The sequence below is a fragment of the Protopterus annectens genome, chromosome 4.part0 (genome assembly GCF_019279795.1).
Source record: "Protopterus annectens isolate FY-2018-M chromosome 4.part0, PAN1.0, whole genome shotgun sequence".
NCBI classification, from domain to species: domain Eukaryota; kingdom Metazoa; phylum Chordata; order Ceratodontiformes; family Protopteridae; genus Protopterus; species Protopterus annectens.
Window position 1 is genome coordinate 18696398 of NC_056733.1, and position 17362 is coordinate 18713759.

The 17362-nt window shown below is 35.2% G+C and overlaps 1 protein-coding gene across 3 annotated transcripts in view; it reads right to left on the minus strand.

The window, feature by feature from the left end:
• The window catches only part of LOC122799168 (platelet endothelial cell adhesion molecule-like), an 879258-nt gene that overhangs the window by 162883 nt on the left and 699013 nt on the right, over positions 1 to 17362 (minus strand). For all 3 annotated transcript variants that reach the window (XM_044068057.1, XM_044068059.1, XM_044068058.1), the window contains one exon: positions 11740 to 11819. In XM_044068057.1, coding sequence (XP_043923992.1) covers positions 11740 to 11819 — 80 coding nt within the window. The remainder of the gene's footprint in view (positions 1 to 11739; positions 11820 to 17362) is intronic.

Below are 17362 nucleotides of genomic sequence, written 5' to 3' on the forward strand. Positions count from 1 at the left end.
TTAGACGAAAGCGCTCATCCTCTGTGTTTTGTGAATATTATAAAGACTTTTTAACCTACGTGGCATCCAGGACTTTTTATACACATTTATTTGGTTTGGTACAATTTATTACAGTTTCTTGTTGGTAAGTCCAGGACTCCACTGTAGTACAATCTACTTTACAAGAGGTATATTTTGGCACTGGTACCATGAATATTTCTTCGGGTGATTCTACTTTGTTGGTTGATGATCATTTGCCAAGTCCTGTTTTGCCTTTGTCTGCTTCAGATGAAATAGTTTGAATGAGAGAGGACATTGCTTCCCTAAAAGGGGATCTAACTTTGCTTATAGAGCTTATTAATCAGAACCACCAAAAAACACCAGCAGATGGAGCTATAACCTTAAAAAAAGCTGTCCCGAATAGGAAAACTGTAGGCGCAACGTTTAATTCGCCATCTCCACGCTCGAGGTCTGCGAGTGATTGTGGAAGATTTCAGAAGCAAGCAGCTGGCATTAGTCAAGGTATCGACCATGCAGGACTGTATAAACATGGGTTTTTCTCGTTGGAAATTCGACAACGAACCAACAAGGAAAGAACAGCTACTACTGGATGTTCTCAAACTAGAGGTACTGAATTTGAACCTGGACAACAGGAAGGTTGTCTAGGTACACACAATTGTGATTGTGATAGACTAAACTTGTATAAAAATGCAGAGTTACCTCATGGGACTTGTTTTAAGGACATATTTGATAAAACCTACCAGTTTAAGTTTGATACGGAAGCGTTCAACAAACGTGATGAATTTAATGGTATTGAACAAGCTAATTCATTTACGCTTAAAGAAATGATTTTTTTCTTTGAAAAAAAGTTATTTAAACTGAAACGTATGCAAATTGATAATAGCTATTTAAAAAGTTGTTTGGTACACAAAATCGTACCACAGGGACTCAGGATGTTTAAATACCCTTTTGGTATTAATTACACAGAAGTTAATATCAAAATGTTTCATAGTTTTTTTGACACTTGTGGTTTGGGTCTTATTGAATGTATGATTAAATGTAATGAAGCACTTTTACAGACTCTGACTGCAGAAATAAGCAAACTTAATGTTGATATAACAAGTGATTTATTATTTTCTGAATATCAGAGTTTATATGATAACATTTTGACAAAAATTGAGAAAAAAATACAAGATATTTATTTTACAAACAAAAGAAATTTTATAGAGACAAAAAACAATATGAAATGGGAAAGGTTTATGTAGGTCCTTTTAAAAGAGGTAATAGAACACAAGGTTATGTTTATAAAGGTTATGACAAAGGAGGATTTCAAGTTAACAATTTGGTGTCTGACAAGCCTTTAGACAATGATTACCAAGAAGTGGAGGGAAAACACTAGACATAGACCTTTGGATGAACTGGACTCTTTTGGAGGGGAAGAGGGTCATTTTTTTCTTCCCAGGAGGTCAGAAAGGATAGCGAGCAGGAGTACCTTTCCACCAGACCCAGGACATCTAGGACATTTGGACACAAACTATGGATGGAAAAAAGTGGGGAAGAAGACGAGATAGTTTTATTGGATGACCACTATGGTATACTTTATGAATATAAAGGGTTTAAAATGTTTAATTATACTAGTCACAACTTGACTAAACTACATTTCAATTTATTTTCTAAAGGATTTAAATTTGTAAAATCGCAGTATGGTGATATAGCTAACACGTTAGTGGATTTGAAATTATATTTAAGAAAATTAAATCTTAACATTACATTTAATTTGGGTAAAGATACTATCACTAACAACTACAGGGGGGAAGACATGTTGGTGAGACATAGTACATTAAACCCTCCATTACATCCCACTTTGTTGTTGTTTGAAAAAGTTGTTACTGAGGAACTATATGCAACATATGTTAAAAATGGATGGCAGAGAGCTAATTCTAATCTTACTAAGGAAGAAAGTAGTTTGTTATATCAACTACAGACACAATCTTCCTTACGAATTATGAAACCAGACAAGGGAGGGGGGTTATTATGTACAATGTAGAAGATTACAACAACGTTATTACTAACATTTTATTAGATAGTGTTACATACACCTCTGTCTCCATTAATCAGATACATATAACATATAGTAGGATAGATTCATTGCTTGAAGAATACTTACTAGAAAACAGAATAGATTCTATGACATATAATTTCTTAAAACAACTGCATCCTAGTATTCTGAATATTTTTGGAATACCTAAAGTGCATAAATCACTACAAGCACCTCCTTTTAGACCGATAGTACCTGCAAAGAACTCTAAAACACATCCACTGGCTGTTTATGTAGATAAACACACTAAGGAGATTATCAATAAAACCCCCCATATAATCAAGGATTCATGGGAATTTTTGAGTAAAATGACCCAAGATTTGTGGAGTACGGATTGTATCTTTCTCACCATTGATGTGAATGATTTGTTCACCTGTATTCCTAGAAAAGATGGATTTGAGTATTTCTGTGATTGTATTTTTAAACACTCTACCCTAACTAGGGACAGCATTCTTTTGGTATTAGAACTAGTTGAGATTATATTGGATTCTAACTATATTCACACTTTCAAGGTCAGTTTTACCAACAGATTAGCGGTATTGCAATGGGAGCCGCTTGTGCTCCCACATACGCCAATTTAGTATTACTAGAATGGGAGAACAAATTTGTCTTTCCCTCTGCCTTTTACAAACATATTAAACTATACTTGAGATTTCTGGATGACATTTTTGTGTTATGGGGTGGATCTAAGGAAGAACTTAATCTTTTCATGGAATATATAAATTCATGTGCACACTTCTTTTCTTTCACACATTCATACCATGAACATAGTATCAATTATTTAGATGTTACTATTTCTAAGACTCCTATAGGTTTCAAATCAAACATATATAGGAAACCTACTTGGTGTAACAGTTTTTTACACTATAGTAGTCATCACCCTTTAGCACAAAAGAAAAGCTTGATCAAGGGTCAAGCAGTTAGGATAGCCAGGATGACTTCTGACTTTTGTGATCTGGAAAGGGAAATTAATTTTTTGGGTAAATGTTTTATTGAAAGAGAATATCCCCTAGAATTAGTCACTGAAATTCTAAAAGAAGTTTCAAAAAATTGGGGTACTAAATACAAAGCTCTATTAGGTCAGCCATTACAGATCTCCCAAGTTGTTAAACAGGAAAGGAATAAATACAACGCAGCATGTATAATTCAATACAACTTATTATCAGATTCATTTTTAGATATTATCAAAAACAACTGGAACTTAATGAAAATTGATAAGGAGATACATAAGTTAGTGGGAGAGCAACCTATCTTTACATACAAGGTGGGAAACAATTTTAAGAGAACTTTTGAAAAAGGAAATAAGGAATTTATTCATTACAGGGCTACTAATCCTTGTGGAGCATGTAGTGTTTGTGCATATATATATAGTGAGGCAAGTGTTACACTAAACAACAGCCTGAAAAGTGTGGTGAGATTTATTAAAGGTAGTTGCAAGTCTAAAATGCTGGTTTATATGGCCTTATGCACTTCATGTAGTGCATACTACATAGGTAAAACTGAGAGGGCATTTAAGGACCATATCTATGAACACTTATATGATATCAGGACTCACAAAGAAACTAGTGCTTTGTACAAACACAGCGTAACTTGCCCTCTTACATTTACAAGGTTTAAATTTGGCATTATTGATCTAGTTCAAAGGGATTTTTCTAAGGGAGGGGGTGATATAAAAAATGTTTTGCTACACAAGGAATTGTTATGGCAGCTTAGGTTTAAATCTAACACCCCACCCGGACTAAACGACTATATTAGTATAAAACCTGTATTGTATAGAAAAGGAGAAAATGTTTAAATCAAATAAACACACATAATAACATTTGTATATAAATTTATGACTAAAACACTTATACATTAACATATACATAAGATATACACATATTTTCATATTTTTATACATAAAATTGATTAATTGATTATAAAACCAAACATAAATTCTTTTGGTCATTTCATAAGATATTTTATTGTGTAAGAAATGTTTATAAGAATAATATGAAAAATATGATTAAGTTTTATTAGTAATACAAGCCTTATTTATTTTTTTAGGGCAGTATTTGGTTTTTATACATGTTTCTTTAAAAGTTGATTGAGTGTAATTAACTTGATTTGAATGGGTGTATAAATGTTGTAATTTGTACCAGTGCTTTTATCTGATGAAGTCTAGTCATTAGACAAAAGCGCTCATCCTCTGTGTTTTGTGAATATTATAAAGACGTTTTAACCTACGTGGCATCCAGGACTCTTTATACACATTTTTTTGGTTTGGTACAATTTATTACAGTTTTTTATTGGTAAACACTCAAAATATAAAATTGATAATTTCCTTTAAAAGCTCAAACATATACTTTATAGTTGTCAGAAGAAATGTTTAATAGTCACAATAAAACAAAAAGTACATAGTCTAAATAACCTAAGATGGATTTAACTTCATTATCTTTAAGTAGCAATGGCTTAAACAATCATAGAAAGAGATCAAATCTACTGAAATATTTAAAACTGAACAAAGCACAAATTGTCTTCCTTCAAGAAACTCATTTCAAAACAAATGACAATTACTAATGGAATCCTAAGGAATATATGATATTGGCACAATCCACTTATAAGACAAAGGCAAAAGGGGTAACGCTTTTATGGAAAATAAATGTGATTAACCCAGAAATCATTTATAAGTATGACGATAAAGAAGGCCTTATGGCATTAGTAATAGTTAAATATAATAACAGAATATGGACCCTAGTCAATCTATACTGGGTTCCAGGCATTGGAACAGGAAATGTTAAAAAACACTTGGATTTCATTTCCTATAATTATAAACGTAACATAATATTAGGAGGAGATTTTAACTGTATATTTGATATTTCTGAAACTACAAATAAAAGACTGCTGTGTACATCTGCTGTATGAAAAGCTTTAAACAAGTGGGTAGAATTATTCCATCTTGTAGATGCTTTCAAATTTAAAGAAGATAAATCTTTGTTGTTTTCCTATCAAGATCACAGATTTGGTACCCAAACTAGAATAAATAAAATATTTGCTGCCCACGACTTACACTCTAAAATCATTAATTTCTCAATCACTCCCTGCCCCTTTTCAGACCGCAATTCATTGATACTAAAATTTAAAAATGGGTACAAACCATTAATCTTTAACTCCAGAATTCCAGCATATATAACTAAAATTAAACAGTTCAAACACTGGTTATTATCTGAATTACATTTCTTCTAAGATATTAATTATACCACAGAGATAAATAAAATGATGATATGGGACTCATTAAAAGCTTATATATATATATGATAATACCCTATATTGGTATAAAAAATCAGAGAATGGGATTCTGAATTATTAGATCTACAATCCAAACCTTTGTCAGTAAAAGCTGAAAAAAATCTAAATCATTTGGAGATGAAAAAGAAAGTAGAAGTATTAAACAATAAATACAATGAAATTCTAACACATAAAACTAATTTAGTTTTAGAAAAAGTAAAAAGCAATACCTTGGCCACTCCTCCCAAATATCTACATAATTTATCCACAAGAATCAAAATACAATCAAAAGCTAATAACATTAAAAGTATCTTCCTTGAAAAGAAAGGGAAAATATTTGTGATATAGGTGACATTCTTGATGCCTATAGAAATCACTATATGGAACATTTCTAAAAAGAAAATATACATATTGATCAATTAAATCTAGATGAAAAATGTTCTAATATGAAAAAAATACCAGAAAAATTAAAACTAGATCTGCAAGCACCCATATCCTACGAAGAAATTACAGATACAATAAAAGAGGGTAAAAATAATAAAGCTCCAGGTGCAGATGGTATAATTAAGGAAATATATAAACTTTTTCCTTCAAAGATACTATCCCTATTCCATAAAACTCTATTAGAAATTCAGTCACAAGCTTTAATACCACCTTCTTGGAGATCACATCAATCCTAAAGGAAAACAAATCCTCAATCCTCCTTAAGTCATATAGACCTATATCATTATTACATAATGACTCTAAGATATTTATAACAATATTAATACCACTATCCAAAACAATAAATAATGATCAAACTGGATTTATATATCATAGACATACACATGACAATATTAAAAGGATAATTTATCTTATAGATTATGTTAATAAAGAAAATAAACACTCATAATTGGCTTAGATAAAGAGAAAGCCTTTTATTCCCTAAATTGGGACTATTTATTCAAAATCGTAATGCTATTTGAATTTCCTGCATCCCTTGTTCATTTCCTAAAGAATATATATACAAATAATTTGGCGTATGTCAAGTTAGGTCCTTTTACCTCTGAGTCTATACATATAACAAAAGGCACTACACAAGGATGTCCCATGTAACCGATTCTATTTGCTCTGGCTATTGAAATATTGGCAGATTCAATTCATAACAATATAAAAATCAAACGAATAGATGTTTATGAACAATACAATTCTAAAGTAATGCTATTTGATAATGACATATTACTAACATTATCTAATACAAAAGAGACATTTGTAGAAAGTTATTAATACTATACCAAAAAGTTTGATTTATTGAAATGGAGTCCAAAAGTCATGCGAAATTTGTCAATTAATATATCTAATTCTTCTAACAGTTAACTGAAGATATTAAAACAAACATCTTATTATCGATAAAATATACATCCTTTACACAATACTGGAAAGTTTTTAATAGGAAATGCTCGCACAGAGCATACTTAACCCTAGACAGAATCAGTAAAATTAGTTCTTCCATAAAAGGAATATGTTGGAGATGTGAGCAAGTACACAATGCAGACTGGACCACATTTTCTTTGATTGTGTTAAAATTAAGCCATTTTGGAATGGTATTAATAACTTTCTACAAGCTTTATTTCATAGGTTCATAGGAGGGTACTAGGCTATTGGCCCTAGGGCCTATATGAGCCTAGCCAAAAATGTACACTGGCTTTCGCCACCCAAGAAAATTATTTTTCTGTGCCCCTGTTGAGCAGAGCCACAGAAGTGATCCCTGGGGTGAATTTCCTATCTCCCATCCAATCATCAAGATTTTTCTTGAAGATGGTTAATGAGGAGTTCGGTTTGACATAGATAGGTAGTCTGTTCCAGAGTATGGGAATTCTCTGGGACAGGAATCTATCCCTCCAGCATGTTCTGTTTATTGTGGTGATAAGGTTTAGGTCCCTAGTGCGTGTAGCTCAGAGGGATTGGGATTTCTTTAAGTGGAGCATGTCCAACAGCTCTGGGTTTAACATAGCTTTGTATGTTAGGCAGAGATCGCCTCTGAGTAGGCGATATGCGACGGAGTAAAGCTGTAGTTTTTTGAGACAGTCTGCATAGGGCATCTGTTTGAGGCCCGTAATCCTCTTTGTGAGGTATTTCTGTGGCCTTTCCAGTTGTAGATGTCTTGTGAGGTACATACCAAAAGGAGCATTGTACTCTATAATGGGTCTAATGTGTGATGAGTAGAGGGGAACAATGACCTCTTTTTTTCTGGATGAGAAACATTTTGTGATGAGGTTAGCCACGTAGAAGGATTTTCTGACCACTGTGGCGATGTGATTATCAAAGGAGAGACTACTGTCCACCTGTGTCCCAAGGTCTCTTATCACATTTTTGGCATTAAGTAGACTACCAGCTATGTGGTAGTTCATGGGTACAGAGTTTTTATCAAAGGGGATGACAATACACTTTTTGGCATTGAGCTTCAGGCTATGGCTTTGACATCAGGCATCTGTCTCAGTGAGGCCCTTTTGTAGTATGTCAACATTGTTAGGAGTTTCGATTATGGCTCCTAGTTTTCAGTCATCTGCAAATTTGTTAGCCAAAGACCTTCTGTGTTAGCCTGTACTTCATAGAAGTAGATACCAAACAGGAGAGGACCCAGGACTGAACCCTGTGGTACTCAACTTGTCACTGGTCTGAAGTCGGATTTGAAGTCTGCTACTTTCACAGTGTGGGTTCTGTTCATGAGCCAGTTGGCAACCCATCTTGTGATATAGGGATTTATACCTAGTTTAGTGAGCTTATCTATAATTCCAGAGTGGGGGATGGTGTTGAAAGCCTTGGCGAGATCTAGATAAGCTGTGTGAACCACCTTACCCTTATCTATCGCTTTGGTGACTGCTTCAAACAAGTCAATCAGGTTTAGGAGACATGATCTGCCTTTTACAAATCCGAACTGGGTAGGGTCCAGAGTTTGGAGATTACCAATGTCTTTGTTTATGAGTTCCATGGCCTTGCAGACCTGGCTCGTCAGGCTAATGGGGTGGAAGTTCCTAGGGTCCATTGTGGCTCCCCCTTTGTGGAGTGGGATAACCGTCACAGTGTGCCATTCAGTGGGCACAAAGCCTGAGGTGGGGCTATGACTGAACATGGTACTTAGGTAGGGTGCCAGTTCAATCTGTAGTTCGTGTAGAACGCAGCCTGGGATATTGTCAGGTCCCATGGATGCTGTGTTCTTGGCTTTGCAGAGTGTGTTTTTTACCTGTGCAGCCATGATTACAGGAACTTTGCATTCTTCCGGTATAGAGATGGACCCTCTAGGGGGTGAGAGGGGGGTAAAGTTAGTACTAATCCTATCTGCCAGGATGTTGGCAATATCAGTTGGTTCTGTATATTTAGTGCCATTGTGCTGCAACTCAGAGCAGATCTAAGTGTTGCCATTGAGATTCTTGACATAGCAATAGAATACTTTGTGGTTGTCTTTAGAGTCAGTGGCAATTTTGTTTTTGTAACTAGCTTTGGAGGATTTTATGATGGATCTCAGCTTCTTACTGAGGTTGACCAGGGCGTGCCTCCAGTCATGGGATTTTCTCTTTTTTGCAACAGTTTCTTTCTTCTGTTGTAGAGTTTTTTTATGGCAGAGGGCCACCAGATCAGCTTCTTTTTTGGAGGATAGCATCTTGGTTCTATTAGGGATAGCATGATCCATGCACTCGTGTAAGTGCTTATAAAGTGCATTTGTGTAGGATTCAGCAATCGTAACTCTATTGTCCATCTGCATGGGTGTCATGAAGTTTGCCACTTCTGTCTTAAAAAGTGTGATGTTGGCTTTGGAGAAGTTTTTTATGGTGGTTTCCCTAACTGGGCGTGGGGGTGGGATGTGGATGTCTAGAGTGATTAGCTTGTGGTCGGATCTGACCAACAATGAATTGACCTCTGGTGTGGAACACCAGTTACCCATGTTGGTAATGACCAGGTCTAGGATATTGCTGCCCCTGGTGGGGGTGTGAATAAGTTGATCCAAGGTGTTGGAATTTATGAATTCCAGAAAACGTTGAGCAAAAGAGTTGGTACATGAGTAGTTTTCCCAATTAATGGTGGGATAGTTGAAATCGCCCATTATTAGGGTGTTAGGTTGTACCCTATTACTTTCCAGTGTATCAAGAAATGAGGAGTGGGAATCCTGGGGCATGGTGGGGGGGTCTGTAGCAAGCTAAAATTTGGATTGCGGTCTTGCCCAGAGTTAGTTGCACTTGGATAATCTCGGATGCATTATGATGTTCAACTAGCTTGGAGGTGTGGATATCCTTAATGAATATGGACACGCCTCCACCTTTAATTCTTCGTTCTGGGTTAGGTGGCCAAAAGGTGTGGTATGAATTATAGCCTGGTAATGCAGGGGTGCTCTCTGGAGCTTTGAACCAGGTCTCTGTCACTGCACAGATGTCGATGTTCTCCATTTTAAGAAGTGCCTTGAGTGAGTGCATTTTGAGGTTTAGACTTCTAGCATTGAGTAGCATTACCCTCAGATTTTGCTTGCTTGTACCTGTTACGGTTGTGAATTTGTCATTTGAACCTTGCCTAAAAAAGGAACTATAGGGGTGGCAAGAGCCTTAGCCAGTATCCGGAATCCCAAGGGCGACAGGTGCAAGCCATCTCTGGCAAAGCATCGTGGTCTGTCAATCATGTTGTCCCATTAATGAATCATTTTATTTAACTAAAGCTCTTGTATTATTAAATGTGAACGAAGGTCCTCATTTGACTAGGTCAAACATGTATCTAGTATGGACTATACTTGCAATGTCAAGGAAGTGTATAACAAGAAGATGGAATACAAATACAATACCAGATTTGGAAGACTTCTACAGCCTACTGAAGACCACAGCATTATTGGAAAATTAAAATTATAGAACTAAGAATTTATCCAAAGCCATTTATCAACAACCCTTGGGGAAAAGTCAAAAGAGAAAATGGATTGGACATACTTATAAAGTAACTGTATACGTTAATATCTGTTATATTGTCAGGCTAATGTAAATAGTGTACATAGTTATTTAAGATGTTATGTATAAATACTATGGAATTCATTCAAATGTATTTGAAAAATAAAAAAAAAATTTTGATAATAATAGCGGTTCTGAAGAATCCCACTTGGGGACGAAAGCACTTTACTGTCTGTAATAATTCTGTGGAGTTTTGTCTGGACTTTTGCTGTTTCTTCCACATTTCTGGTGTGGTTATTAGTTGGACTCTTATTCCTTAACAGACATATCTGAAAGAAATGTGGTTTGATTAACCAAACATGAGTGGGGCTGTATGACAAAAACAGTATTTACACAAGCCTAAACTTGATAAATATTCACAGAATTAATCTATTAATGAACAGCATTCATAGCAACAGAAGCAGATAAGTCTAAATACAAAAAGATGGGCAGTTATGGCGCAAGTCTGCAATACAGTGAAAGTAAGTTTTGCATTCCACAAGAAAATGTGTTACCCAGTATTGAGCTTAAAGAAATGCTGATACTTGAATCAATGCAGACTTGAAGTATTTACAAAAAGGTTGAAAGCTCATTTTCTGGAGTCAGAGATGCCATTTTGGCCTAGTACAATCATGTTTCATCATTTGGAAGGGGTCATTATGCTGTATTGAGTTTGCTATTTAGTATAGCACCAGGTTATTTGTAAAGTGAGCTAATCTGTACATTCAGTTTCAAATGCAATACTTAGTAAAGTGTATCTGAAGAGCATGCGTGGCCTCCTAGTGTCTCTTTCTCAAAGTGACATTCTAAGAACTGCTGCAACTAGTGATAAAAATGTGGAAACTGATTTTCTTTAAGATTATTTCAGCAAAATAACATTTATGTGTAAAGTAAATATTATGCAACCTGTGTTTGACAAGATTAGAAAAATGAGACCTCTTGCTTAATGGCATGAATTTCTTGCATTGTATGAGTGCCATTAATAAATTAAGCTCCTCCTATGTACGTTTACCCTTCATATACAAACTGTCGTCAGATAATGGGAAAGCATAAAAAGATGCAATGATGGTTGCCTTCTTAACTACTGTCACATCTGGCTCAGGAAATAAATCACTATATTTCAGCAGCTTCCTGCTTCCCTTTTTCGTAATCTTGACTTCCTTGGTTTGTCATAGCATATTTTTGTGTGCCAAGTATGATCTCAGGCCAACATTTTGTTCCTTCTTGAGACACTCTGTTCACACCACACCAAACACCTTAGATACAGATGAGAAAGGACTGTTCACACCACACCAAACACCTTAGATACAGATGAGAAAGGACTGAGAAACCACTTAGTCAGTTCTCCTGAGAAACAGGGATGCTGGTAGTCAGCCAGAGAAATTAATTAGTATTCCTATGTGGAATAGACATTTCAGTACAACAAAACAAAAAAGTAAAACATTTCATTACCTATGGTTATGTGGGAAACATCTTGTTCATTTATTTGCTCAGATGCTGGCTTCATATTGTAATCCATAGTTGCTGTTTTTCTGAAATTGCAACAAAATAATGCAAAATCAATCGATTTTCATGTAGTTGTGTCTACACAATATGCATTTACTTTAACAAAATGGCTCCTATGGTTTTGGCTGTATCATTTGTCTCCTTTAAAATGTAAACATGTTAGCTTTAAAACTTAACATCTGCACATTTCACTAGTGAGTGACTGACAAACTAAGAAATTAAGAAACTTCTGTGTTTTTTACTGAAGTCCTATGGTATTTTAAAACTCTAGGCTTTATATTTTCTTTCATGTGTGGAGAGTGTGAGGCTCTGAGTATGACAAGTGGCAGTGCCTTTGTCCAACATGAAAAAGGAATAAGAAATAATAGCGTGCTTACATAAAAAACATTTTTTCATACATAGGAGTCAATGCTCTAGAATATTCTTCCCCTTAAAATCAGGAAATTCAAAAATATGCATGAAATTTAAGAAACAGATTGATGTAGACTTTGGCATCAATATTTATAAGGTAAGATGATCAGGAAAAGGGCTTTTAGATGACCCACCCCACTAGGGTCCTGAGCCAACATTAATCATTGGAAAGAGATCCCTGCAATCCTGTGAAGGAACAGACTTTCCATTGCTTGTATGTGTGACATCATTCTTTTCTCCATTACCTAAAGCTCATTAAAATAGTTGCCAGCTGGATGGGGGTACACACTGACTAGTACGTTGGCACAATTATTGCTTGACTTAGCATTTAATTCATCACCAAATTTTGCAAACGGAATGGCAATAGGTTTCTGATGGCCACACTGGATGTCAACAGTTTGTTTACTGTTATAGAACATCAGTATGGGATTGCAGCAGTGGGAGAAGTTATCAGCAGGTTGGGGGCCACTGAACATAAGCGACAAACAGTGCAGGAGTTATTATCTTTGGTCTTGTACAACAATGTCTTTATAGGACCTGGGTCTATATATAGGCAGGCACAGGGGGTGGCCATGGGCACCCCCTGTGCGAACACCTATGCAAATTTGGTTTTGTCTAAATGGGAAACCGAGGTCATCCTTAACAATCAGGAATGGGGTAAATATGTAGCCCTGTATGTCAGATTTGTGGATGATGTTTTTATTTTGTGGGATGGGGATCCATCCACTTTTGAGAGGTTTATGGCTTTTTTGCATACCACCACTACTTTTTTGACGTTTAGTTCTAAAACCTCATTTACTCAGATTGAATTTCTTGATGTTTGTGTGGAATAGAGTGATCATGGCTTTACCTCCAAATTACACAGAAAACAATGTTGGCGTAATACACTGTTATCTTATGACAGTATGCACCCTAGATATATCTTTCCCAACATTGTTAAGAGTCAAGTGGGTAGGATATCTAGGGTGTGTTCTGAAGATATGTGTTGTGAAGGAGAACTATCCAAATTGAGCGAACATTTTACAGAAAGGGGTTATAGGAGGGACATGGTTAGTAATGTAGTAAGTAATAATATAAGATATAGACAGACATATAATAGACCATGGATGAAGAGATCTGCTAAGGATAGAGGGACAGACACCGCTACTCATAGCTATAAAAATGATCAACCTACACTTCTTTTTACATATGGCAGTAATATCAAAGACAAATGTAAGATAGTCCAAAATAATTGGAACATATTAACAAGTGCCATTGGCCTTAAAGATGTAGTAGCTGAACGTCCTATGTTTCGTTATAGAAGGAACAACAATCTTAAGGATTTGTTATGTAAAGAGGTACATCTAGATAGGAGGCATACTCCTGAGTTTAATACAGGTACATACCCCTGTGGCAATTGTAAGGCCTGTAAATATATCAACAGTGATACTGAATATCAACATCCTGACATGAGAAAAATATTTTCATTTAAAGGGAGGGCAACTTGCAGAACTAAACATCTAGTGTATATGGCCAATTGTGAACAATGTGAATGTTTTTATGTGGGAATGACAAATAATATGTTGAAAGTTCGTATTTTACAGCACATTAGCAATATCAGAACAGGACAGGAGAGCAATGCCCTATATAGGCATGTAAACCAGCATCCCACACATACTTTTAAGTTTAGATGCATTGTAAACATTGCAGTTAGTGACGGGGGGGGGGGACATTCAGCATAGAACAGCACTAGCTGAATCCAAATGGATTGTGGATCTTAGAGCACATAGACCACCTGGGCTTAATGATGTCTTACCCATTAAACCAGTGTTACAAAAAAGGCGGGTTTTTAAGCGCAAATGATTGGATGAATCATATTTTAAAAATGGTTGTTTTAGTGATGTTAGAATTATGTCTGATGAAGGATTTGTTCCGAAAGCGCTCACTTTTATTAAAGAAGTTTTTGAACAGACTCAGCGGTGACCTGTACTTTGTTTTTCCGCTTCTATAAACAAACTATGCTTGCTTCATTTTCATAAGTCGGATACTGGGTTCACGTATCATCTACTCATTCAGTTCCAATGAAATGTTTCACAATGAATGATGATCTACTCTCTACAGTTAATTGTTTCACAGAGGTATCTATTCACAGATCTGCAATAAGTGTAATCTACTGAAATGTTATGAGCTTCCATCCTGAGATCAGCTTATCTATAGGTAAAATAAATGATTTTACTCATCCAATAAATATAATATAAGCGAATGTCATCTTATTCATTCATTTCTTAGTGAAGAACAATTTATAAATCAACATTTCCATAATCATTTGGAAAAGTCAAGTAGCTCAGGCCTTCACTTCTAGAAATACATACATTTGGTTAAGCAGCAACATGAATACCAAATAAATCCCCTGCTAAATAATGTCAGAATACACACTGCAGTTAATTTAATTTGATTTACAATCACATTATAACCATGTCAAGATATCATCTCTACATCTGTATTAACAGCCAGTCCTGATCTTTTATGAAACCCAAAATGGTATCAAATTCATGGTCAGGGAAGCTTCTTAAATTAGCTTCCCCAGAATCTACTATGTATAATGGTCAGGGTCTTCCAACTAGAAAACACTTGCATTTCACTGTCATCCAAAGCTGTTTCCACAAGGATAGGGGATATTCCTTAAGGAAACAAACATAAATAGGCTAAAAACTACATTAAACTTGAGCTGAATGAAAAATGAGCCCCCATAAGCCACACATTAATTTATATCCAACACTTAGGTTGATATCCCTTATAGATGTGCTATTCTAGCCACAAGCTCCATGTTAAACTGAGAGCATCTCACGTCACCCATGGAGCTCCCTTGTCAAGGTTAATAAATCACCTCATTCAACATGATTTCAGTGGACACCATCTAATTCAACATAGAATCAGGTCCTATTGTATGGCTATGCTCTGGATAATCATAAATTCCAAACCAGAATCCCTGTCTTTATATAAAAACAGAACTGATCTTCTCCCAGAAATTAATGAGTAGAGGAGGCCAGTTAATCTTTTTCAGAGTGCTGCATTACTCATGCCTGTCAACTCAAATAAGTTGCCATCTGCTATCAGTGGTAGCATTACATGATAATCAGAAGGATGCACTTTCACATATTTTGTAGACCCACGTTACAGACATTTAGTAGGAAGCCTTGTAAGTCAACAATATCTCACTTATTCATCTCACCCCACTGATACCACTGCCAAAAATTATTGGGAATTTGCATTCAATGCAATTTTAGTGAACAACTTTTAATTATAAATGAAACATATGTGCTGAAGATACTAGCAAGCTCCCCTCATGTAATCCTTCAACCAAGAACAACCCAGGACTATTACATTCTACTTTTTTGTCAGCTGTTGATAGATACTGATCTTCTTCCAGTCATTAATGCTACATATCACATTTCTCATACTAACCTTAACAAAAGGCCCCACACAGATAGAATTTAACTAAAAATTGAAAATCTTAAAGTCTAACATAATAGTAAAATCAGACTTGCAAACATGATAAAAGTAAGAACATACAGAAAATAACATCTAAAAATTAAGTGGGTAAGTTATCTTATCTTAAAGGGGCATTATAACATTTTCTTTTTCTTATAAAAACATTGTAGCATATTTTATAATAAACTAACAAGCTTGGAGCCCTAAAAGCCAAAAGAATGCTACAATAGTCCGGTCAGCTACAGAAAAAAACATGCATTATACATTAACAGTTTAAGATTATCAACATCATAATGAAAATAATTTGACTAGTCATTCTCTGTGTTTTCTCATTTCTGGAACTGGTTCTTGTCCTGTTGGCACATCAAACTTACTAAACTGCATGTATTTCTTGTTTAGACTCAGAGAACACGTTGGTACTGGAAATTGATTTATACTTTATCTTAGGCATGTCAAACTCAACATAGTCACTGTCATATGCTTTGGTACTTGGATTTACAATTTCAGGAGTGCTAGTTTGCCCTCATCTATTGCATGTCTAGGTCTCATAAGGCCGGGCTTTCTCCTGCAAGAATTCTCTAAATCATTTTCTTGAACTAAGTATGAAACTGGTTCTGTTTTGTCCAAGATAATTCTTGTTACCCACTTTGGATTTACTTCCAGTGGTATCCCAGATATTGACCACTCCGACTGACAGCTCCCTGCATTCGGTCCTATTTGAAATTATTACACTATTTTAGACCCTGGTTAGTGAATTGTAGAATGTCTCCAAGTTTGATGGGTGCTTGGGCGTGTGAGTTTTATTTAATTGGTTGGACTTTAGGCAATGAGTTTTAGACATTGTTACTTTGCGCTCAATCACAACACAGGCTTTTTTCACAACATGGTAACCTGGAGTGAAATCGCAATTATTCAAAGAAGGTATACTTAACTTTAACACAAACTGCTGGTATGGCGATTTCTAATGTATGTTTAATAATGTTTTTAACTAATTTACTAGATCATATTATTCTCTACATTGAATCACCATCTTGCCAATTATTTCTTCTAAACCCTAGTTAATTGACTGCGGAATGTTTTTAATTTTGATTGGTATTTGGGTATTTGATTGGTTGGACTTTAATCAATGAGCTTCAGACATTGTAACTATGTGTTCAATCACAACACAGGCTTTTTTAGACACTGATAGGTTAGATGATTCCTTTGTATGGCTATGATTGGACATTTTTATTAGGGTTACATTTGGTTGGTTAGACGATGCGGCAGGAGTATTAAATATTCACAGTTAATTTACTGATGGTTCTTTGAAGATCATTGGATGTTTTTAATTGCTTTAAGTATTTAAGACGGTGCTTTTGTTATATTTTTAAATGGTCCAAAGAAGTGACAGTACCATGCAAAAGCACTTACCATTTTTAAACTCTTTGTTGTTTTTTAATAAAAGTTGTCCTTTTCCTCGAAACAGTGGTGGTGGATGTTATTTGAGTTCCATTTCCTTGAAACAGTGGTGGTGGATGTTATTTGAGTTTATATTTGTTGTACACCACTGGGTTGCTGTTGGAGTGTTTCTTCTCTTTGCATTTTGTTGAATTTTATGTAAATGTTTAGGTGAAGCACCTAACATAGTCTATGAAATGGTATTTGTTTCAAAAACATATCTGATTTTATGGGACATTATGAAGATAAA